Here is a 24,413-nt window from a genome sequence, read left to right on the forward strand (position 1 = left end):
CCCTGTTGGTCTAGAGTAGATTCAAGTAGTCTTCAGTTTAAATAAAAGGACTGAGACTTGAGAGGGACTCAGCTGGGTAAAGACACCAGCACAGATGGGTTTCTGCCCTCTTTTCCTTTCCCCTTACTCCCTGGACGGTCTCCATTCTGCCACTCTTCATCCCAAAGGCCAGTTGGATGGTAACCCACCTAACCATGAGACATTATGGAGACCAAACAACTCAGAAAACAACAATTAAGAACCACCTGTGCTTTTATTAGTGTAAAGAACACCCAGTGAGGAAACTCCCTCCATCAATGTAGATCAAGACCTTCTCTGCCATTTATAATCTTAGAGAATTACCTAGAGCAGAAGTGTCAAAATCACAGCTCCTCACTGTAGTGCTGACAGAACCAGAATAAGATTTAATCAGGAAATGCTTAACAAAATAAATAAAAATACAATGCAACATAGATAATGTTAATATGTGACTTTCAAGTCAATATGAGGGGCAGGGATCCAGTTCTGCTTGAGTTTTGACTCTACTGACCTAGAGCACTCAAAGTTTAAGTGACTTGCCCATGGCCAAGCAGCCACCTTATCAGACAAGACTTGAACCCGACCTTCCTAAAATCCAAGGCTGGCTCTCTTGAGACATATGCCAAGCTGCCCTCGCTCAGACTGATAATACTAAATTGTGGTCTTTCCAGGCGCAGGCCTGGGGCCATGCCCCCAAGATGAACTAGATCCTTAGACTGTAGCAGATAAGGGTCTCTTCTCCTAAGAGTCCACCATGAAAGGCTAGATCACATCTCCCGGGGCTTTCTAAAGCTAAGTAGATTCTCAAGGACCAACCTGGTCTGTATCCATGTACCTGACACTGCCATCACTGATATGGGTCCTCATCACCTTATACCTAGAGTATTGCAATAGCTTCTTGTTTGGCCTCCCAATCAGTCCTTCAGTCATCCATCAAACTGATCTTCCTAAAATGACAGGTACTGGTCATATTGTTCCCCATTCTATAAACTTCGGTGGTTACCTACTGCCTCCAAGATCAAATATAAAATCCTCTTTTTGGCTTTTAAAACCCTTCATCACCTGACCCCCTCCTACCTTTGCAGTTTTCTTAAATCTTACACTGTTCCCCAACATGCTCTATGATAAAGTGACACCAGTCCCCTTACCATTCCTCAAACACAACATTCTCTGAACATTTTCAATGTCTGGCTTCATGCCTGGAAAACTTTCGCTTGTCATCTCTACTTCCTGGATTTCCTGGCTTCCTTCAAGCCTCAGCTATAACCCTACCTTCTACAGAGCGAGCATTTCCCAGGCCTCTTTAATCCTAGCATCTTCCCTCTGAGATTGTGCCCCCAATTTATCCTATATTTATCTCATTGTCTCTCCCACTCAATTGTGAGATCCTGGAAGAAGGGAACTGGTTTTTTTTGTCGTTCTTTCTGTCTCCAGAGTTTAGCAGTGATTGATAGACCAGTCCAGCACAAGACTGGCCTTGAGGTTGAGGAAGAAAGCACCCCCTTTGTCCCAAAGTTTGCTTCAGCATTGTGACTATGACTAGACCAGGGTGAGTTCTTCCTTTGTTGACACACTTACCGAAGCTGGATTTCACCATTTGTTCCAAATGGGCTGCTCTGTCTTTCCTCATGGTAGTCACTGTAGGGGTTTTGGTCCCTATAATCTCCATGCCTCATGTAGGGACTCCCCTGCCTTGGAACTACAGTGAGAAAAAAAACAAGAAAATGAAGACAGTTCTATTTTCCGAGGGGTCAGAGCTGACATGCTTGCTTTCTCAGAAGCAGGGTACCTAAGCAATGCACCCAAAAATGTATTTGACAGGCATTCAGGCAGAGTTGCCTGAATGAAGAGAAGGCTAGAGGTGCCAGCTTCCGACACACAATTCCTTATCCCCCACAGACTATTAAGAGCACAGAATTACACAATGGTGGGGAGATGAAGTGGGATGTATGTGTGTCTATGTGTGTGCAGGCAGCACCAAAACAGACTCCTTCTCCTCTCCAACTCTGTCACAAGCTGCCTGTAACACCCACCCACCCACAACTGAATGTGCTACTCACCTATTTGTAACTGTGGAATTGAAAATTTTCCACATGTGAACAATGGCTCACCCAAAAGGCAGGATCTCTGCATTTATGGGATATGGGATGAGTTCTAGTCTTCTGAAGCAAATTATAGGGAGGACCACTGGTTTAGTTAACAAGATCACCATACACTAATAAGACTAAGGTCAAACATTTGGCTCCCATGCAGTCTGGCTACCCTCTGCTCCCAGATTTTGGTCTTGGTTACAAAAACTACCAGGGAGATGGAGCAGTACAACCCATCTCCACTATTATAAAAATAAATTAAGAGAGATGTCTTATGTCTATATGATGCTGGATCAATAGCATTCTCTTAGTAGACAAAGGACAGCAACTCCCTCCCTAGTTCCTTTCCTCAAGATCAAGAAATGTGGATTTCTGGCTTTCTTCTCTTGGGTAGTTTACCATGGCACAATACTGCCGGGCATGGCTCTGTTGATGGGCTCCAAGACCATCTGCCTATCTGGGGTAGCACCAAGTCCCAAAGACCTAACCCATCCATACCTCTCTCTTCTTTCAGCAGCTGTGAGTGTCCATGATAATAACTTCCATAGGCATACTCTTCCTTTGTGCTTGTAGGAGGGTGGTTCTGATATGGATTCTCATATCCTGACCTGAAATCACACACACACACACACACACACACACACACACACACACACGTAAAAAAAAACACTGAAAGAAGGCCCAAGTCAAGAAGAAGAGAGATGATAATCCAGTGCTAGAAGAAGTTGGCTTCAAAGCAGGCCTGTGACTCAGAGGTAGGGATCATGGCCTGAACAAAGGTCAAGACCAAGGTCAGGACAAGACCCAAAGTCAGAGTCCAGGAGAATTTAAAGTGTCAAGGGACCTTAGAGATCCTCAGGACAATCCCCCTCATGAGGAAAATAAGTTCCAAGGAAGTGAAGTGACCTTTCCAAAGCCACATTAATGCTATTAAAACTACAAGAGAAAAAAAATACTGTGCTTACCTCTACTTCCATGCAAGTCAAGGGTGTTTTATAAAGCTTCTTTGTAAAGCCTAGAGACAGCCATAGGGTACCAGAAGGTGGAGACCACCAGATAGGTTGGCTCCCTGGGCCTTACCTTCTATATTGCTGCTGAACCCTAAGAACCCTAGGCCTTTCCACCTATCTTGCTGAAGGACCCTAAGGACCATGAGCCTTTTCATCCACCTGGAAGCTGAGCTACAGGTGTTGCCTCCTCCTATTAGAATGTTAACTCTTTGAAAGCAGGGGCTCCCTTCACTTTGTTATTTGTATTCCTAGCACTTAGTTGAGTGTTTGAAACATAATAAGCATTTAATAAATGCTTTTCCATTCAATTTTCATCCCATTCTTTTCCTCCATTGACACCACGAAAGGATGATATCCTAGGAGACCTTATCCAGGGGTGGGAAACCTGCAGCCTCGAGGGCACATGTGGCCTTCAAGGTCCTCAAGTGTCGGCCCTTTATGGATTCAGTCAAAGGGCTACACTTGAGAACCTAGAGGGCCACCGTGGCCTTGAAGACCCAGGTCCCCACCCCTGCATTATCCTGTATAACCCCTGTCTGAGACAATCTGATTCGATAAGCATGTTGGCACTAGATGCAATGATGTATGAGGATTCAATTGATGGGCAACTGGGCAGCTAGGTGACACAATGAAAGAGAGCACCAGCCCTGGAGTCAGGAGGACCTGAGTTCAAATCTGGCTCAGATACTTGACACTTACTAGCTGTGTGACCTTGGGCAAGTACTTAACCCAATGCCTTGCCTTCCCCCCTCCAAAAAAACAAAAGAAAAGAAAAAATGAGGAACTGAAATAAGGATTTGGGTCAGGTCGGCTTAAATGTGTTAATTTTCCCCTCCTTAGTCCTTCGCCTGCCATCCTTTGAAAACTAACAGACCAAGAGAGAATGAGGTAAGGAAGGTCAGTTACTATCCATACTCGTCTCCAGTATGAATATTACTTTGTTATCTGCCACAAGTACTTGGAAATAATTCAACTAATTTTGTCTGTGGGCAAACTATAATTGCCTGTAAGTGCCATCTTCTTCTACCTTTCTCATATGAAAAAACCCAGAAGGGTAACTTGGGTGTAGGCCACAGCCTACAATGAGTCATAGGCAGGATGTGACTAGGATTCAAGAGTCCAGGAACCTCCAACCTGAAATCAGCTTACTCAAACCCTCTGCTTTCTGAATTTGTAGCACGTGTCATTTATTTCTGATAACTGATATTTTCTAAAGCTGATGAAATAGTCAAAGCGCAAGAAATTAATTATGTCACCACTGAGGTCAGGCCAGCCCACTGGGAGAGAGGTCTTTTTTTTTCCTGGAATGCCAGGAAGTAGAACTGTAACTAGAGTATAACAATCAAGGCTTTGCCCCAGGGTGCCAAAATTTGGAGGATATCCATTGCATTGAGTCCTTCAGCAACCTAGAAACAACTGACCTTAGCACCTAGTTAGCAAGAATTTTCCCCTTTTGGATTAGACTTGTGGTTTTGTATTGATACAGGAAAAGTCTTAGTCTTCAAGGGCACTGAGATGCTAGGGTTATACACCAAAGGATGAGTCAGAGGTGGTACTTGAATCAGGTCTACAGACTCCAAGGCTGGCTCTTTATCTACTACACTATTCTGCCTCTCTCCATTAACAAGATTAATTAGTTCAAAGAGGAACGTTACAAATGACATGCTCCCTCCTGCTGGCTGACCCACGGTACTAAACTCCAGCAGAGACCAAACTGTTCTGGCCACACTTAGCAGCAGCCTTTAGTATCTAGGGGACTCTGTCTCCACACTAAATGTTGGTATTCTAAGGTCTCCCCTTCCCACTTTAGCTCAACTGAAATTAATCTTAAAAGTTGGGGACGAGGAGGGGTGAGAATACATTTCATGAATTGGGAGTGTCCATGCTGCTTACGCTGGTACAAATATTGCAATGGTTCTGCTAGAATAAGGGCCTTTCAGTAGACTAGCAATTTTTGTCATTGGGATTCCCAGACTCCCAGGGCTCCATCTCATATCTGACTGCTGCAGCGTCTTCTAATTCCTAGTTAAACCTTTATTATTGGCCCTATGGCTCACAAAGGGGCTGCAGGGGAAGAAATAAGACAAAGGAATGGGTGAGTTCACAGCCATTATCTTCAGTCACTGTAACCAATTTGGTAGCAAAAGAGTTTGGCACAGACAAAGAGGAGTTGCTAAGGAAACACAGTACGGAGGAGTATAAAGAGTGAAAAGTAAATGAAAGAAAGGAAGTCTCTCAGCATAGCCTGTTCAATGAAACCCTAGCTATCAAAATCCTATATTTAAATAATTTTCCCCTACTTTTTAGGAGATGTCAATGCCGATTCTACCCAAGTTCAGACTTACCTGGGATATAGGTGACTGGGATAACACCTTCATAATACTCTGTCCAGAGTGAGGGCCTACTCTGATGCCCTGGTCTATATGGATGGTTTGTCCACTGGTAATCTGCCCATTGAGTTGCCCATGGCGGAGGGCCCCCTCGAAGGTCTGACCACTGGTAGAACTTCTCACCACTTTGCCGAGAATGAGGGGATCATGGCTTGTGATGGCCACTCCTCTGAAGCCCTTAGCTGTGCTGCAGGCCTCCCTTGGGGCTGAGGCTGTGAAATTAGGAACCCAGGGCTCCATTTCTGGCTGTCCTCAGAGTTTTCCTTGAGTGTTGATTGAATCAATATGGCAGCTGGCTTATCTTCCTATGGACAAAAGAGAGAGAACAATAGACGTCATCGTCATCGTCATCATCCTCATCCTCCCAGTCACCATCGTCACAATTTAAGAACATGTCTGTACGTGGTCCAGTGTTAGGCTGAACAAAAAACAATAACCATCTCAACCTGCTTTCTCTGTCAGACGGATGTAAAGGACATTTAGACACCTGAAGAGTATGGAACAAGCATGTAAGTAATTAGACAATGATATTAGATAGACAAAGACAGACAATATGAATCATATATAGAAACAATAGGAGAAATGCATCTAAGCCAGCTAGTGGAGAGGAAATCGTGGGAGCTGACTATTTAAACAAAGTTGATACGAGTGGAAAAAAATCAATTTACCAGATCGGTGCTGCATTACACTGTGCATTTGCTCATTAATTCATCCATCCATTCATTTGTTCACTCAGGCGCCCATTCATTCATTCAATTCATTCAACCAATATGAAAGGTCCTAGGGAAGATACAAAAAATATTTTTTATTTCAATAAGAAACCAAGGCTATTCTTTAAGTAGAAAGAAAGTGAAGCTTCTTCCCCAAAAGATATCTTTTCTATATCCCTAAGTATCTCTCTAAGCACAGATCCTCCTACTTACTTCCAGCAAAGGGAAAAGCTGAAAGGCATGCTCATTCTAATAATAGCTAGCACGTATAAAGCTTTATAACACCCTTCAGACATAGGTGCTATTGTGAGCCCCATTTTCAGATGAGAAAACTGAGGTCAACAGAGGTTAAGTGACTCTTGCCCAGGGTCACACAGCTAGTAGGCAGGATCTGAACTCAGGTCTTCCTCACTCCAGATCCAGTGCTCTATCCACCATGCTACGAGGGAAAGTGGAAAACAAATTCTCTCCAGAATGGCTGATTATCCCTCGAGTTCCACTACTCAAGTTCCATTATTGGGAGTCAAATCAGCAAACACCTATAGCTAACTCCAACCCTCCACCTTCCAAACTTCTCTGTTACCGTCACGGGCAACACCATCCTCTTGGTCCCCGAAGCTTGCACCCTAGGGGTCTCCTTATTCTCATCCTCGCCCCCCCCCATATCCAATCTGCCGCCAAGCCCTCTTTACAACATCCTTTGAATACGTCCTGTTGTCTTTTATGAGTCTGCCACCATTCTGTTTCAGACCCTCATCACCTCATTACTGGACTATTGCAACAGCCTGCTGGTGGATCTTCCTGCCATGCCTCTCCCCACTACAATCCAACCTCTATTCACTTACTAAAGTGATCTTCCTAAAAACAGGTCTGATCATGTCACCCCTGTATCCGATAAACTCCAATGGCTCCCTAGCACCTCCAAAATCAAATATAAAATCTTTTGTTTGGCATTAAAAGCCCTTCATAACCCAAATTCTCCTTACATTCCCAATCTCCTTACACCTTACACCCCCTTCAATCCAATGATCCTGTCCTCCTTGCTGTCCCACAAAGAAAATACTCCATCTCTTAGCTCCAATTATTTTCTCAGCCTATCTTGTATTATTTATTATTATTATATTATTTATTATTATCTCAGGCTATGCCCAGAATGCTCTCTCCCCTCACCTCCGCCTCCTGGCCTCTCCAGCTTCCTTCAAGTGCCAACTAAAATTCTACCTCCTACAGGAAGCCTTTCCCAGGCCCTCTCAATTCTAGTGCCTTCCCTCTGTTGATAACTTCATATTTATTCTGTATATAGTTGGCATATATTTGTTTGCTTTTGTCTCCCCCACTAGATTGTGAGCTCCTTGAGGGCATGTACTATCTTTTACCTTTCTTTGCATCCCCAGCATTTAGTGCAGTGTTTGGCACGTAATAGGTGCTTTATAAATATTTAGTGACCGATTGCCTCACATGCTATATCTGGGAGCAGATCCCATCCTCACTTAGATAGTCTGCTTTCTGGATGCCTAGGCTATCTCAACCCTGATCCCCTCTTTTCCCTCAAGAAGCATTTCAGGATTGCAAAGTTCTGATCAGTCTAGTCCAATGTAATCTACCCTTAAAACTCCAAGCATAAGATGAAAATTCCCACCAGAGCTAAAAGTCAAAAGAATGCATTTAAACAAAGTGGGCATCCTCCATTCATCTATGAGAACCGGAAATCCAAAACTTAGCAGGGAGCAGTGGAAATATACTACTAGAATTTCAACAAAGGACCAGCATGGGAACTCTTAGGTCTGTCTAAATGCAGACCCCTTCTTCAGTTACACTCACAATCTGAGGCATTGTCTAACCAGAACCACCCCCTCTTCATTGCCAAACAAGGTGCGATGAAAGTCCTTTTGTGTCAAACCCACAGAAAGCAGACACAAGGACTTTGAATACAATGAAAAGGCTTTGGGGACCTCCAGAGATTCTGCTGGGCTTCATGCCATTGGAACATAGTAGGATCCCTATGATCATACTTCTTACCTATAGTATCCCTAAAATTTCCACTGGACAGACCCACCACAGTCAAGATACCCAGTCATATTGAAGAAATCAAAACATGTGTCATCCTTTGTCAAAACAACACCTTGCCCCTCCCACCTATCGATTAGGAACTGATAATCAAATCAACATGACCACTGCTTCTGTGGAGGGCATGACAGTCCACTGCCCTCTGGCTGCACTTGGAATCCCTATGATTCACAACTGTCGGTTGCCAAGTCTAAAGCTCCCTTCCCTGGCCACCATTCCTCACTTGTTCATAATCCTTCATATCAGTCCCTTTCCTCATGTGTGACCCTGTCCTATTCTACCTTCCATTGGGCTCCCTGGAACCCCTATAGTATGACTAATAAACTGTTCTTAATAATAGAACCGTGCCTTCCTCCCAGATATTACCTTATAAGGATTTTGTATTTAATATTCTACGTACCTCTTGTTCCTCTCAATAGAATGTGAGCTTCTTATGGGCAGGAACATTTTTCATCTTTGACTTTGTTTCGCCAGTGCCTAGGATGGTTCCTAGCCCAAAGTAGGTGCTTAATATAGGCTCATTGAATTAGATACTTAATGATTCTGATAATAAAGCACCATATTCAAGGAAGAGAACTGAAGAACATTCACAAGCCATCCAACAAAGTGATATTGACCCTGACACTACCTACTCACCAAAATAAATGACACTCCTAGAACCATCATTTCAGAGGTGACTGTTACAGGAGGTCCCCTGCCAAAGCCAGGACAAGGGGCCCAACATGTGCGTAACATACCGTGCATGCACCAGTTCAGGTCAGATCCCCATCTTCCAACTTCAGTAGCTTTAAAAATCTCCTTGGAATGGGTCTGTTTCTCCTCTCCTTGAAGAAACTGTCAAAGTCCAGCTGCCACATATACTGATAGCTACCTGTCCCCGGACTCTCACGGACTCTCCAAGTTGCCTTTACAACTGCCCCGGCCTCTCCTGAACTGATTAATCAGGGCAAAGTCCAGGCTGGCTAGCTGGCTCTGGGACAACCTGTCTATGACTGTTTACTCAGAATCCTGTCAGGTTCCCTGCTCCGGGCCTGAGCTGTTCAGGTTCATGTAAAATATCTAAACCCTCCCAGCAACAGAGTGAGGGAAACAGTAGCCTCCAAAGCTAATCCTGCTGCCCCCTACCACGCTTTCTTTCCTTTCATCTGAACAGACTGATCCCACTGGGAGGACTGTCATCCAAGTTGAAAGAAAGTGTTTGTTGTTGCCTTTTTTTCCTTTGCCTTTCTTTTCGTTGGGTTCTACTGTATTATTTAATCCGTTTTCTTCAGAGACGCTGATGAAAATGCCCACCACAGAGCACTTGAAATGTCTTTTATTAAAACTATTATGAATCCTCTCCCCTAGAAGAACTCCCCTAGCTTGACATAAGTTGTACTTTTCAGTCTAGGTTTCAAAATGCCTATATTGCTCAAAGAAAATGCAAACACAAAATGGAATCTCATGTTCCAAGGAGGAACCGATCCTGTTACTTCTACTTCTATTGTCTCATGCTATGACACAGCCACTCTAAGCACAAGGAGATCTCTTGGAGGGGGAAGGGCAGACACACACCCCTCCTCCAAGGACCTAACCTCTCTTAGCTGCCTTTCAGAATCTCTGCAGAAGAAAGGGGAAACAAGAAAAGAAGCCAAAGGTCTGAAGAGGTCTGCTGGCTCACTTCTATAGACCCACACAAAGAGGCGGCTCCTCCCGCCGGAGTCCAAACCAGTGAAATCATCTTGAGGTTCCAGCCCCAGTTACTGGAACCCATCCCCTGGGAGGTACCAAGGGGCAGCCCCAGACCAACCCATTCTCCTTCTAGCAGACCCTGTCATTAAGACAAACCAGAGTTGTCTTTTTGTCCTCTTAACAAGGTGCCAGGAGGCATGTCCATACCCATTAGGAAGAGATGTGGATGAGCAAGACTTCCAAACAAGGATCACAACCTTTGTAAACTCATCAAGTTATACTCCGAGACAAGAGCAAAGGAAAGGCTAGAAGAAGCTTTAAGAAAGTTTTGAGGTACAGAGAGTGAGGAGAGACTAGAGGGTTTATGACAGACAGGCTCAGTGTTCGCAATAAAGCAGGAAATTTGGAGAAAGAGAGAGACACACAGAGACAGAGAGATGGAGACAGACAGAGACAGAGAGAGAGGAGAAGGGAGGGAGTGACAGGAGGGAGGGAGACACAGACACAGAGATGGAAATGCAGAGATGGAGACAGAGAGAGAGAGAGAGAGAGAGAGAGAGAGAGAGAGAGAAAGACTGGAAACAGTTGCTGTTGTGGGGAGTATGACTCTTTAGAGTCAATTAGAAAAGGATATGCAACCATGAGGGTAGGTTGCAATTAGATAGATTGAATTTGTAGTGCAAACCATCTACCAGCAGCCAGCCACATTCTCAGCAACCTTGGAGTACAATTAAAGAAGCCATACAGTGTGGGGACCCAACACTGAGGATTAGCAGGACACCAGAATAATAAATTCTTGAGGCAGCTAGGTGGTGCAGTAGGTAGAGTGCCAGGGCAGGAGTCAGGAGGACCTGAGTTCAAGTTTGACTGGAGATACTTACTAGCCGTGTGTTCATGTCTAAGGTTAGATTTGAACTCAAGTCTTCATGACTCCAAGGCCAGCACTCTATCCTTTTGTGTTTCTATTTGTATATGTATTTCTTTTGTACATAACTTGGACCAGATAGAGGTTCCCTACCTTTGATGATCTCCATATCCTCTGACTTTTGTAAACCTTCTCATAACTCCTACTCAACATGAAATGAAACAAATTCTAGAGCTTACTGTGCATATGCAATTCTAAAATAAAATAAAGAGATTAACTACCATAGGATAATACAGTTATTTGCCAAATATTCCCTGTATCCAGGGGTGTGCTGGAACTGACTTGTACAAGCTTCTGAAAATGGATTATTAAATTTTCAGTATAAGCATTTGCCCTCTGAAATTGGCAAATGCTGCAAAACAATGCTTGACTTTTTTTGGTCAAGATTTAAGAGTAATGGGGAAAATGGTAATAATGCATATTAAACTTAAAAGTTTTTTCTACATACATTTTTTTTGGACAACTGATTGTTAAACATTTACCAGCAAACCACTGCTTGTATCCCCTTGACAAAGTTCTCATTCTCCCTGGGGGTATTGTTCAGTCAGTTCAGTCCTCTCCAACTCTTCTGACTCCATTTGGGGTTTGCCATTTCCTTCTCCAGCTCATTTGACAGATGAAAAAACTGAAAAAAAAAACCAGGGTTAAGTGACTTGCCCAGGGTCACACAGCTAGTAAGTGTCTGAGGTGGAATTTGAACTCGGGTCCTCCTGACTCCAGGCTCACTGCTCTATCCACTGTACCACCTAGCTGCCCTTTCACTGGGAGTACATGTACCCAAGTTTAGAAACCACTGAGGTTCTTTCTGACTCTCAAATTCTGTGATTCTATAATCTAAGGTACGACTCCCTTTGCAAGTGACTGAGATAGAGTCGAGATGCTCGTCCTGGTAATCAAGGTTAAAAATTAGAAGGCTGGGACAGGGGTGGGGAACCTGCAGCCCCAAGGCCATATGAAGACCCCCTAGGTCTTCAAGGGTGGCCCTTCGACTGAATCCAAACTTCACAGAACAAATCCCCTTAATAAAAGGATTTGCTGTAAAACTTGGACCTAGTGAAAAGGCCAAACTCAAGGACCTAGAAGGCCATGTGTGGCCTCCTCCAGGTTCCCCACCCCTAGGGTGTCTGGAGGTGTAGCAACAATCTGCTGGCAGCTACTATGGCTGTGAAAAACCAACAACCACTAGCACACAGAAGGCCACTAACACAAGTTCTTTGATCTGCTTTACTAAGGAAAGCAACGTTAAGGGGTTAACAATCTTACTTTAGTCCAACATACAAATATCATTTACTTAGTTCAGGAGGAAAAGCCAACAACCTGAGCTTCAGAGCAAATACAAACAAATAACAAACATACACAATATAAACAGACCAAATCACAATTCATAGTTACCAGGAAAGCATCAACATCTATCTGGGTTACAAAGCCCGGGGTCAGTTACAGCTTGCCCAGAGTCTCAGCATTCCTTCCATGAGTGTGCCCCAAAAGCCAAACTCCAACCTTGGACCTTATATACCAGTCTCGGGCCCTGGGGCACTTGATTACCTCAGTGCTGAGAAGCACTCAAAGAAGAGTGAAAAATCCCATTTAGGGTGTGGGAAAGTTAATCCCTAGTACCACCATATACAAGGCAATGACTCCTGCCCCAGTCAAAGAAACAAGGGCCAGACTCTCCAAGGGTACTTGATTAAATAAGGGCTAAAATTAAAAACGGTAAAAGAAAGTCCCACCTTACTTACTGATACAGGAGGGATATCAATACAAAAGAGCAACTACCAAAGTATGACTTCGGGCATTGGGGAAGAGTGGAAGATTGTGAACCTAATATTGAATTCCTTGAGAAAGGAGGGAGAGTGACTAGAAAGCAAAGGGGTTAAGAGGGTATGGCCACCAGTACCAATGATCAGTGCCTCCCCTCTATTCCTCAGCAGCAGTAGCCCCAGCCGACCTGGGACTTGAAAGGCAAGGCACTTAGCCCGATGCAGCTTAAAACAAAACACCTTCGGAGAAACTCTGTGGGAACTAAAACTACCTTCAGAGTCTGTGGAGCAAATTCTTTTTCAACATCCCTACCTGTGGCAAAGCTTTGCCTTTTAAGGGTCTATTTGATTTATGGAACCAAGTCATTTGGAGCCATGTCCAATGAATAAGATAGGAACTCAAAGCAGGAAATATTGCTTTGGGTTTTAAAAAATATATATAACCTTTAAATAATGAGATATTTTCTTATGTGGCAGTTCAATGTAAGTTTCACATGGTCCCTTTATTGTGTGGCTTTAGGCATGGTAAATAGCTTCTCTGAGACTCAGTTGACTCATATGTAAAACAGACATTCTTATTTGACCTATCTCAAAGCGCTGTTGTGAATATCAAATTAGAACACAGATGCAAAGCCCTTTGCAATTTAAAAAAATATAATTACAGGCTATTATTGTGTAACTTGTTGAAAGGTTCTGAGGGCAAGTCTCAAAAGAAGAGTTTTAAAGATATTTATACGCAACAGCAGCAAATAAGTGTCATTCCCGTGATAATTACTTGAAAGCATCACACCTTTTTGGATTTATAAGTTCTGGTAAATTTGTTAAACTGTAAGTCTTATATTTGTTAAAACATAACTCATATATCATTGTATAGCCAGGCATTATAATTTATTTTAATTTGTCAGCAGGTGAAGGGCTGGCAAATGCACTGGAAATGAAATTTAGGTGCTCCGTTTATAACCCATTTTGGAAAAGAGCAAATATTTAAGCCAGCCCCATGCTGCCTGATAAGGTTCAGGGTGCAGGGTATAGAAGGGTGGGGCAGTAAAAAGCCAATGAAGACTCAATGGCCTGGGTTTCCTCTCTTGTCTTCTTCAGTGTTGCGGCTGGCTTTAGCTGCTGCATCTCCGGGGGAAGCAGCCAGAAGCTCTTGACCTAGGTCTGTGTTTCCCTGAATGTCTCCTATCATCCACATCTGGGCCACGTACTCCTCTGAAGCCTGGACAAGGAAGACATCTAAGAGAGAAGCTGGTGACGTGTCCTGTGAGCTTCAGCCTCAAAGCCACATTTCTGATCTTCCACAACTTCATCTCCCATCCCTAGGAAAAAGATTGCCCAATTGTGGGCATCTTTGTGGCATTGTTGGGGTTTTTTTTGAATAATCAACTTTAATGGGGAAGTCAAATAAAAACAGGGTGCCACAATTTCATCTGGGTTCGGAATAATTGAACAATCCCAACATATTTTTGTTTATACCAGTAAAAGGTCAAATTGATAAGGATCTAAAAGAGAGTGTAGTCTGTCTTGACCTCCCACCATTAAAATACTGTCCTTAGTCTGCCCTTCTGAATAGAGCTAGAAACACCTACATGACCTGCAATTCATAGGTTGAACTAAAACCTCCAACTACATAAAGAAACTCACCCTTACAAGAGAGCAAAAGAGAAGAAATTCCAACAACACACATTTACCAGGCGCTTACCGTGAGCAGAGCACTGTGCTGGGGACCAGGGGCTGTCATATGGAGAAAGAAATAGTCTTGTTTTACTTGGCTCTGGAGGAAATGAGTGGGATTTACCCCCCAAAAAAAGTCACACTTAGTCTTGATGTAAGGAAAAACACACTAAGAATTAAAACCATTCAAAAATGGAATGGGATGCAGCTGCCTCAGGAGGTAGGTAGAAGGAGATCCCCCTCACCCCAAGTCTTTCAAGCAAAGGCTGGATGCCAGGAAAAGATTCTTCCAGGTAGGAGTTAGGCTAACAGGGGTGGGGAACCTGCAGCTTTGAGGCCACAAATGGCCCTCTAGGTCCTTGGGTGTGGCTTTTTGACTGAGGCCAAGTTTTACCAAACTGAATCTTTTTATTAAAGAGATTTGTTCTGTAAAGTTTGGATTCAGTCAAAGGGTCCCACTAGAGGACCTAGAGGGCCACATGTGGCCTCGAGGCTGCAGGATCCCCAACCCTGGCGGCTAAATGGTGTCTGAGGTCTCTTCTAACTCTGAGATTCTGTGAGAGACAAAGTTCAAAAGCCTGCTCTATTGGAGTCCATAGGCTAGCAATGCAATAAGACACATAGAAAATGTGTGTGTGTGTATATGTATGTATGTATGTATGTATGTATATGTATGCACACATATGCATATAATCAACATACCTATATGCACACATATACCTATGTGTATATATATGGTATATTATATGTGCATGTGTATTATATGTGTATTATATGTGTATTATATATGTATATAGATCTAGACATAGATGTAGATATCTAGATAGCTTAACTAAGAGCCACAAAACTACGTACAAAGACTGCCTAACTGAATACTTAGACTTCAAATGGATCCATGGCCAACAGATCTAACTGGCTAATTCCAAGACTTGATGATGATGCTAACAACCGTGTTCTCAGTGACCTCTTGGACTTCCAACTTCCTGGCAACTGGCAAAGGTTATCTGGACTCAAGGAGCCAAAAGCCACCATACGGTAACAGGCCTCGTCATCGATGTCCTAAACCATCTGACAACTTTTGAAATATGTCGTGCTGAAATTCTTACACTTTTCCTTCTCACAAGATGGGAGTAGGAAGATGGTGTGGATGAGCCAGCTGGAAAGCAGCAGAGATGGGAGCTATTGCCACAGCTAGCTACCAGTCTGGGTGCCAAAGAAAACTGGCCCATGTTCCACATTCAGCATGCGCACCCAAGGTTGCTCAACTCTATCAGAGGCATTCTTTTCCAATCTCCAGTCTCAGAGGTGAAGGTCTGGCTTCAGCACTAGTTGGCTTTCTAAAACAGGGATTCTTTACTTGAGGTCAGAGAATTTGCCTTTCAAAAAATATGTTGATACCTGTATTTTAATATAGTTAGTTTCCTCTATAGTCCTGTGTATTTTTGTGTATTTAAAAACAAGATTCTGAGCTATCCCATAGACCTTTTCTGTCTGACAAAGGGATTTAGGACACACAAACAAGGTTAGGAACCATTGTTTGGCAGGCTTAGGGTCATATTATGCGTAGGTACCAGTGGTACATGGCCCAAGGCAAAAGAGTCATCCACTAAGGCACACAGTGTACACAGACCAACTAGTACTTTCTAACTATATCCCTCTTGCCAAGAAGGACAATGGGGTAACACATAAAGGGTATTTGATTTGGAGACAGGTGACCCGAGTTCAAATCCTGGGTCTGCCAATTATTACTTGTGTTCCTTTACATATCACTTAACTTCTCTGGGACTCAATTCTTCATCTGTAAAATGAAGAGGTTGGGTTGGTCTGAACTACCTCAAAGGTCTCTTCTATCTCTAAATCTATGGCCCTAAGAACAGGAAAAGTAGATCATCACAATCTGAAAAGAATAAAGCAATTCTCTGTACATATGATATCTCTGTTTTTCACCATCTCTCGTGAGCTGCTATAATGAAAGGTGCTCACTATGGCTTTTTCTCTCATCATCCCCTTTTTATTTTACTAGGATGTGTACCACCAGGGTAAGACAGCAAGAAGCTCTGGGCACCCTCTGGGGCTATCTACCACTCCACAAGGCTTATCTGCACTTTGTGATTCCATCTCACTCCAGGCACCTACATTTCCATGAGGGAGGACTGCCTTGTCCATGACTTTCCATCCTGCTCCAAGCACCCTCTCTGACTATCTACAACTTCATAGAGCTTGCCTTGCCCCTGGCCAGAAACCGTCCATACCACCCCACCCCCTTTCAGCCACCCCTTGACACCCTGGAACAACTCCACTCCTAGGCTGAACTTCTATGGAGAATGTTAACCTTTATGAACTCATTATTCAACGATTAACAAACCATCCCACTCAAACCTTTTTCCAAACCTTTTTATCCCTCCTTAATCCTCCCACAATTCCCACACCCTCTACCCTCATTTCATTGAAAAAAAAATAAAATCATGTCCTCATCTCACTTCATTCAGGTGCTTTCTGCCACTATCCCCTCGCTCACTCATTTCATATGAAGAGATAGCCCTTTTCTTACCAAGGCAAGCCCTTCTACATGCACAAGTGATCCTAATTCATCCCATGTGCTCTAGCAGATTGCCCCCTACTGTCACCTCTATTCTCATTTTATTGGCTGCTTCCCTGCTGCCCATAAACATCCTCATGTCCCTTTTATCCTCAAAAATCATCCCTTGATATGTCCATCCTTGCAAGCTATCATCCTGTATCTCTCCTCCCTTTGGTGGCCAAACTCTTCGAGTAGGTCATCTACAATGAGTGACTCCATTTCTTTTACTCTCACTGTCTTTGCATTCTGGCCTTCTCATCATTCAACCAAAACCGCTCTCCCTAAGGTTGCTAAAGATCTCTCAACTGCCAAATGTAATGGCCTTTTCTCAATTGTCATCCATCTTGACCTCTCTCAAACCCCTGACGCTATCAATCACTCTCTTTTCCTTGATATTCTTATCTCTCTCAGTTTTCATGACACTGCTTCCTCCTGATTCTCCTCCTACCTGTCTGATCGCTTATTCCCCTTCCCTAGATCATCGTCCACTAAGCATGGAGGTTCCTCAAAGCCCTCTCTGGGTCTTCTTCTCTTCTCCCTCTACATTATCATTCAGTAACCTCCTCATCTTCCATGGATTCTGTTATCATTTCCATGCAAAAGACTCTGAGATCTACATATCCAGACCTCACCTCTCTTGAGCTTAGTCCTGGCTCTCCAGCCACCTATTAATATTTGACATCTCAATCTGTATGTCCTGTAAATATCATAAAGTCAACATGACCAAACTGAATTTATCCCCCAACCCCACTCCCTCTCCTATCCATTCCCATCCCTCTTCCTAACTTGCCTATTACTTACCATTCTACACCTGGGCTCAAAAAGTAGATATCAACCACAATTCTTCCCCATCTCCACTCTCTTTATTCAATAGATAGGTCAAGAAGGATAGACATCTGGTAGACATCTTAAACTCGGCATACCCCAAAATGGATTTATCATCTTTCTCCCCTCCCTTTCCTAACTTGCCTGTTACCATTGAGAGTACCACCATCTTCCCATTCACCCAGGCTCAAAAATTAGCTGCCAACATCAACTCCTCATTCTATTGCACACCCCATAACCAATCTGTGGCCAAGATCTATCAATTCTACCCCTACCGCACCTCTCACATCTGCCACCTTCTCTTCTCTGATACTGCCACTACTCAGGTATAGGCCTTCATCATGCCTAGACTATTGCAATAGCCTGATGAATGGTCTTTACCTCAATTTTCTCCCCACTCCAGTCCATCATTCAGACATCAAATGATCTTCCTAAAGTGTATATCTGACCATAGCAATCCCCACCCCCATTTAATAAACTCCAGTGGCTCCCTATCATCTCCAGGATCAAATATAAAAAGGCTTCATAATCTGGCCCCATCCTACCTTTCTAGACTTCTTACACCTTTCTCCCCACCTCATACTCTGCAATCCAGTAACACTGGCCTCTTTGCTATTCCTTGCACATTTCATTCTGTCTCCTGACTCTGAGCATTTTCATTGGCTGCAGCCATGCTTGCAATACTCTCCTTTTCCATCTTGGCCTCATGGCTTCTCTAGCTGACTTCAAGTCTCAGCTAAAATCCTATCTGCTGCAAGAAGCCTTTGCTAGTCTCAGTGTCCTAGTCCTTAATCTTAGTGTCTTCCTCTAAGACTATCCCCAATTTATGCTGGATGTATATAATTGGTACACAGCTTTTTTTGCATGTTTTCTCCCCAATTGCACTGTGAGCCCCTTGAGAGGAAAGACTGGTTTTTTTGCCTTTCTTTGTATCCCCAGTGCCTAGCACATAGTAGGTACTTAATAAATGATAGCTGACTGACTGACTAATCAACATGGCTGTGACCTATGGCTGTGACCTCTGGCTTTATACCTGGATATTGCAGCTTTCCCATGCCTAACATGCACCTCTCAATTGTCCTATCCATGATATTCACTTCCAATGCTTCAGAAGTTATGTTCTATGTTTTGCAGCCATACAAATACAGAAACATCTTTTCCAGCCGTATCTTCTATTATTTCCTTCTATGCTCCAGGCAAACTGGTTTTACTTCCTGCCCAGGCATACACTCCCAGTGCTTTCTCACCACAGTGTATTGGCTTACATTGTTGCCTAGGTCCATAATGTTCTCCCTTGGCCATTTCACCAGCTGAAGAATAAAAACTCATTCTTAAGCCATCTCTTCAATGCCATCATCTCCCTGATGTCTCAGTAATGCCCTTTGCCCTTAGGCACCAGATGGCATTTTGTTGTATCACTCTTCACAAACTCATAATCATGTACTAAAGTTATTTGCATTTTTGTCTTATCCTTCTGCTAGACAGAAGTGATATGCCATAAGGACAGAGACTATTGCTTAGATAAACTTTGTCTTTTCCCCAGTGCCTGACATTCAGAGTGCACTTGAAAAATAATTATTGAGGGACAATGGAAGGACAGGTCACCCATCAAGATGGTGTTTCTCTGCATTTAGCTCTAGTTGGGGGCTAAATGAAGCATCTGAAGGTACTAAGTTCATGCTTTACATTAGTAAATTATCCAATATGCTAAGCATTTTTACATTACAAACAGGAAAGATTTTTTAATTGGCAAGAAAGACCCAAAAGGGGACAAATATCATTCACAGTCCTTAATAACAAGGTTATATCTTCTCTATAAATACCATACTCTTCCCAACTCTTCTGATAAAAGTGCTTGGGTGCCATCTCCAGTCATCCTGATCTATGTCTCACCACTGGACCCAGATGGCTCCAGAGAAGGAAGTGAGACTGGTGACTTTGCACAGCCCTGCCTCACTTAAATCCAATTCACTTGCAATTCATGGCATCACCTTCCTGATGTCATAGTCCTCTTTGAGAACGAAGGATAAACAACAACCTGTAAGTAGTCTGAGATGCCCCACTAGGGATCCAACTGGCTAGTTCCAGTTGGGCAACACACCTCCTTCCCTTCTCTTCTCTTCCCCTCCCCTCCCATCTCCTCCCCTCCTCTCTCTCCTATGTGTGCCTTGACTGGTGAGTGAATCAGATTTTTATGAAAATAGAAACAGGCTGAAGGATCAGACTCAAACAGGTGGCCTTTGAAAAAGCAATATACTCTAGACTAGAATCATTTCTCTCCAGACTGCCTTGTGGACATCTGGTACTTCAAATCTCCCCAGCTCTTTTTCATTTCCCTTTTAGATGAGGTCTTCTCCCCTTAAAATGTAAGCTCCTTAAAGGCAGGGACTATCTTCAAGTACTTGTATTCCCAATGCCCAGCATTTATCACTTAATAAATTGTTAGGGGCAAGGAGCTCCCTTCCTCACCTAAGGGCAGGTAACATGGGATTAGTTATTTGAATCCCCAAATAATCACTTGGTCAATTCAGATATTCACCCCTGAGTTTGACTCACAAAATCTGAGATAAATCTTCAAAGAGACTGAACAGTGAGGTAACTAGACACCAATGAGAATGAGGGGCCAATGTGAACAGAGAGGAGAAAATGAATCTGGATTTGGCTAATTACTGCTTTAGGAACTTTAGGAATCTCTCAGGGTCTCAGGCTCCCCTTCTGTAAAATTTGGGGATGGGGAGGGTGGAATTGGATGACCACTGAACTCCCTTCCAGGACTAAATTTATAAGCCAATTATCTTTGCACTTCATCCTCCCCAGCTTTAAAAGAAAGGAACTTGTCAATCCACCATTGTCACCTTCACCGGTTTATTTTTAACATTACTAGTGAGAAAGTACTTGGAGATTTGAGGCAGACAGGTGTTTCACAAGGCTGCATCAGAACAATTCTAACTCCCCAACAGTTTTTGGATTCAAACTAATGTACAAAAGCCCAGAGTCCGGCTGTGGCTATTGAATCACGGCATCCAACATGTCTCATTGAATTTGGAAGAAAATACACACTTATGTTCAAGAAATTGGCCTTGCTTTGTTCTAAGGCAGCTGTGTGCCAGGTTCCAAATATCAACACTTTTTTAAATTTCTAGTTTATTGGTCTTCCCCCTTGTCAATATCAAGGCAAGGATGCCACCGATGACAATGAGCACCAAAGGGCACACAATACCAATATGGTCATTGGCATCTGCAATTTTTATTAGAATCACAATCTGATTTCATTCCTAATTCCTTCCACAGAATCTGCCATCCATCTCTGTTTTAAGCACTATCATCTTCCTTTCCTTCAAGACTTCATGTCTTTATACCCTAGGCAACTAGAAAGATTCACTTGCTTTAATCGATAACTAATTGAAAATTGAGGTTATTCAAATGAATCCAACTAGTATCAATAGTTCCCATCAATAAATATCTCCAGTGATATAATAGAAAAAGTCCTGTCTTTGGATTTAGAGAATGTGGGTTCAAATCCCAGCTCTAGCACTCACTACCTATAGGACTGAGCAAGTCACTTAAGCTCTGGGCCTCAGTTTCCCCCCCTGTGAAATTATGAAGTTGGACTAGGCAATCTCCTTCCATACCCAAATTGCTTCCTATTCTCTATACAGCTCTCTGGCCTTGCCCTAACCTCCCTCTCTGCTGCCCCCCCCCCACCTCCACCCCTACTTCCATTGCAAAAAACAATTAATGGGAAGCACTTTTATTTTCCTGTTATAACCTAGTGAGGTCCTGCTGACACATGCAAAAGGCTTATCATGGTGAAAGTACTCTTACCCAAAGAGAAATCCAAACAATTTGGATGCCTGGCAAGAAGCTGGACTGAAAGGCCAAATCTACAATGAAAAGTTTAGGCTGCAGGGAATCCAATATGACTCTAATCAGATGACTATTATTCATTTATAGAGTTCTTCTGTGGACTAAACCATCAGAGAAAATCAGTTTAAAAGAATAAAATCAATGTCTCAGGGAGTCAATGTAGTAGGATGGGACAAGCATTGGACTGAGTCTAGAGTCCTGAGTTTGAATCTTTCTCTTTCCTTGGGCAAGTCCCTCTCTTGGACTCAACTTCCCCATCAAGATTGTAACTCTGTCAGCAGCTCACACCTATAGCATTTTAAGATTTGCAAAGGGCTTTAGTGAGTCAGTCAATAAACATGTATTAAGTACCCACCATGTGCCAAATACTGTGCTAAGTGCTTTCTATCTACTGCGTCCTCTGAGTCTCACAAAAGCTTTGTGATTTAGATGTCACTATTATTCCCATGCTTACAGGTGAGGAACCTGAGACTCAGAGGCGTGAAGAAGACTTCTCTACAGGTACATAGCTCGCAGGTAAAGTCTAAACCTGGGTCAGCCTGACTCCAAGTCCTTCACTCTACCTCACAAGGTTCCTCCTTGAAGGAGGGCATTCCAAGCTCGCCCACATGTCGGAGATGGTGCCAAAGGGATTCCTGATCCAATACGAGTTAGACTAGATGGCCTCTGAGGCCCCTTCCAACTCTGGGGTTCTGTGACTAGATGACATTTCATATAGGATTATAGATTCAGAGCTAGAAAGGACCATAAAGGCCATCTAGTCCAATCTCCCTCCCTTTTTACAGATAAGGAAATGGCAAGTGACTCAGCCACAGTCACAACAGTTACCAGGCACAGAAATAGGATTTCAATCCAAGCCTTTTGACTGCAGATGTAGGGCTCATCTCACTGTACCCCTGCCTCTGCCAGGGTTTAGATCTGAAAAGATCATCTAGCCCAATTCCCTCACTTTAGAGATGTGAACACCAACACCAGAGAAGGGAAATAACCCAAAGTCACAGCTGAGAAGTGAAGGAGCAGGATTCCAAATGAGCTCCTCTGGCTCCAGATTCAATGTATTTCCCAAGACCCCAAGGCTGTCTTCTAAGGTCCTTTACAATGCTAATATTTTGTGATCTGTGAAATGGGATAATAGTCTTCAATTCCTTCCCTTCCAAGGCTGTTCTGAGAGAAAGACTTTGTTAACTCTAAAGGGCTACAGAAATATGACAAATTATTACTCCATGACCTTTCAAAAAGAACCCTAAAACCCAGATTGTGCATATATCCGGACAGTGGCTGCTGTCCCCCCACTACTTTGAAAGAGTGGGGGGGACATTTGGGATTTCTTATCTGTGAAGTTAAGAAGGTCTCCAGAACAACAGTGGCTGGTAGAAAACAGCCATCGGCCCCCAGGGAGTAGGGGTAGGGGTTGGAATAAGGGTAAAAGCACGGAGTTTCCAGCGCTTAATCTGTCACTTGTTGATAGCATTTTGCCGGTTACCAGCCCTATAGGTTAAGGCTCCAAGTTTCCATCTAGCCTCTAAGCTGTCTCTGAACTAACTTGAATCTTTCCTGAAATATTTAAAGGGTTCTCTCCTATACAGTTCAACTTTTGTCAACAGCCTCTCGACTTTCCGTGATTCTGTCTGCTAGAAATAGTGAATAGAAGGATGAAACCATCGATCCCACACACAGACGGACTAGAGATATGTTTAACCCGCCTGTGGAAGGGCCCTCCAGGCTGGCATGGGCACTTCCATGAGGCAGCAGCATTTGACATCTGGCATTAACCACCCTTCCAACTAGTTTTTGGAACAAACCCGTGTGTGCACTTCGGCTTCCTTAGAAAGTCTCCTTTCTTCATCCCTCTCTCCTGTGTTATGGTTCAGAGCAAGTTAAGCCTTTCCAATGTATGTGCTGGAAAGGTTTCCCACCCTCCCCACCTCCCAGCTTTTGCTCCCTGTAATTTCTCCACTTTGTTAGTTAATGATGAAAAAGAGATACTTACATCTTCTACACCTAAATAGAAGGTGCAGCTGCTGCCGCTGCTCCCATAACTGCTGTTTCTGCAGCTGCTACACCCCATGCTCATAGCCTCTGCTGGTGTGACTCACAGCTGGCAGCGACGGTCAGCTGCCACGTCAGCTGGCAGGAACCTTTCTGCTGCAGCTGCCATTTCCTGATGGGACTGTTTAGCATGTGGGACTAAAGCCTGGAAGCATGATTCCCTTCACCATATTGAGAAGGTCCAAGCAAAGAAGGTCATAGGCTTTTTTTTTTTTTCCTGCAGAAACTCTGAAAATTTGGGCTCCTCCATCATGGTCTTCTAGCTAAAAGAAAGCAACTGGCTGAAACCTGACCAGGGAGCAAATTCTATTTTACATTTCAACCTGCGGATATATTTGATAAACAAGGAGACATTAGGGGCTATTCCTGCCCTCTGCAGGTTGTATTACCTAGATTAAAACATGATAAATTCTGTGATTCTATGAGGTATGTTTTAACTATTTGCCTCCTGAGATGAATTATTGCATTTTATCTGGAGATTTTTTTTAATTTTATGTATCTTTTTTTTAAACAGAGAAAATACCTATTGTCCTTGCTCAAAACTATCTTTCTTCCAATGCCAGAATTTCCAGATACGGAATTCCAAAAAGTTCCTGAACTTAACTGATATAACAAAGTAAACATAAACGCTTCCTCAAGCCTTCTCTTAACCATAAATGGCATATGTATTGTGATTTAAAGTTTCTGAATCATTTTATAATATATTATCTCATATGAGCCTCACAAACACCCTGACAGATAATAATAATGACAGTAAGTATTCATATGGCACTTTT

At 43.2% G+C, this 24,413-nt stretch overlaps 1 protein-coding gene across 1 annotated transcript in view; it reads right to left on the bottom strand.

The window, feature by feature from the left end:
* Positions 1 to 9,209, bottom strand: part of LOC118847915 (protein transport protein Sec16B) — a 58,610-nt gene extending 49,401 nt beyond the window's left edge. The window contains 7 exon segments of the mRNA XM_036756608.1: positions 1,597 to 1,717; positions 2,607 to 2,716; positions 5,464 to 5,488; positions 5,491 to 5,687; positions 5,689 to 5,729; positions 5,731 to 5,813; positions 9,023 to 9,209. Coding sequence (XP_036612503.1) covers positions 1,597 to 1,717; positions 2,607 to 2,716; positions 5,464 to 5,488; positions 5,491 to 5,687; positions 5,689 to 5,729; positions 5,731 to 5,748 — 512 coding nt within the window. The 5' untranslated portion in view covers positions 5,749 to 5,813; positions 9,023 to 9,209.
* Between the last annotated feature and the right edge of the window lie 15,204 nt (positions 9,210 to 24,413).

This window comes from Trichosurus vulpecula, chromosome 4, assembly GCF_011100635.1.
Source record: "Trichosurus vulpecula isolate mTriVul1 chromosome 4, mTriVul1.pri, whole genome shotgun sequence".
Lineage (NCBI taxonomy): Eukaryota > Metazoa > Chordata > Mammalia > Diprotodontia > Phalangeridae > Trichosurus > Trichosurus vulpecula.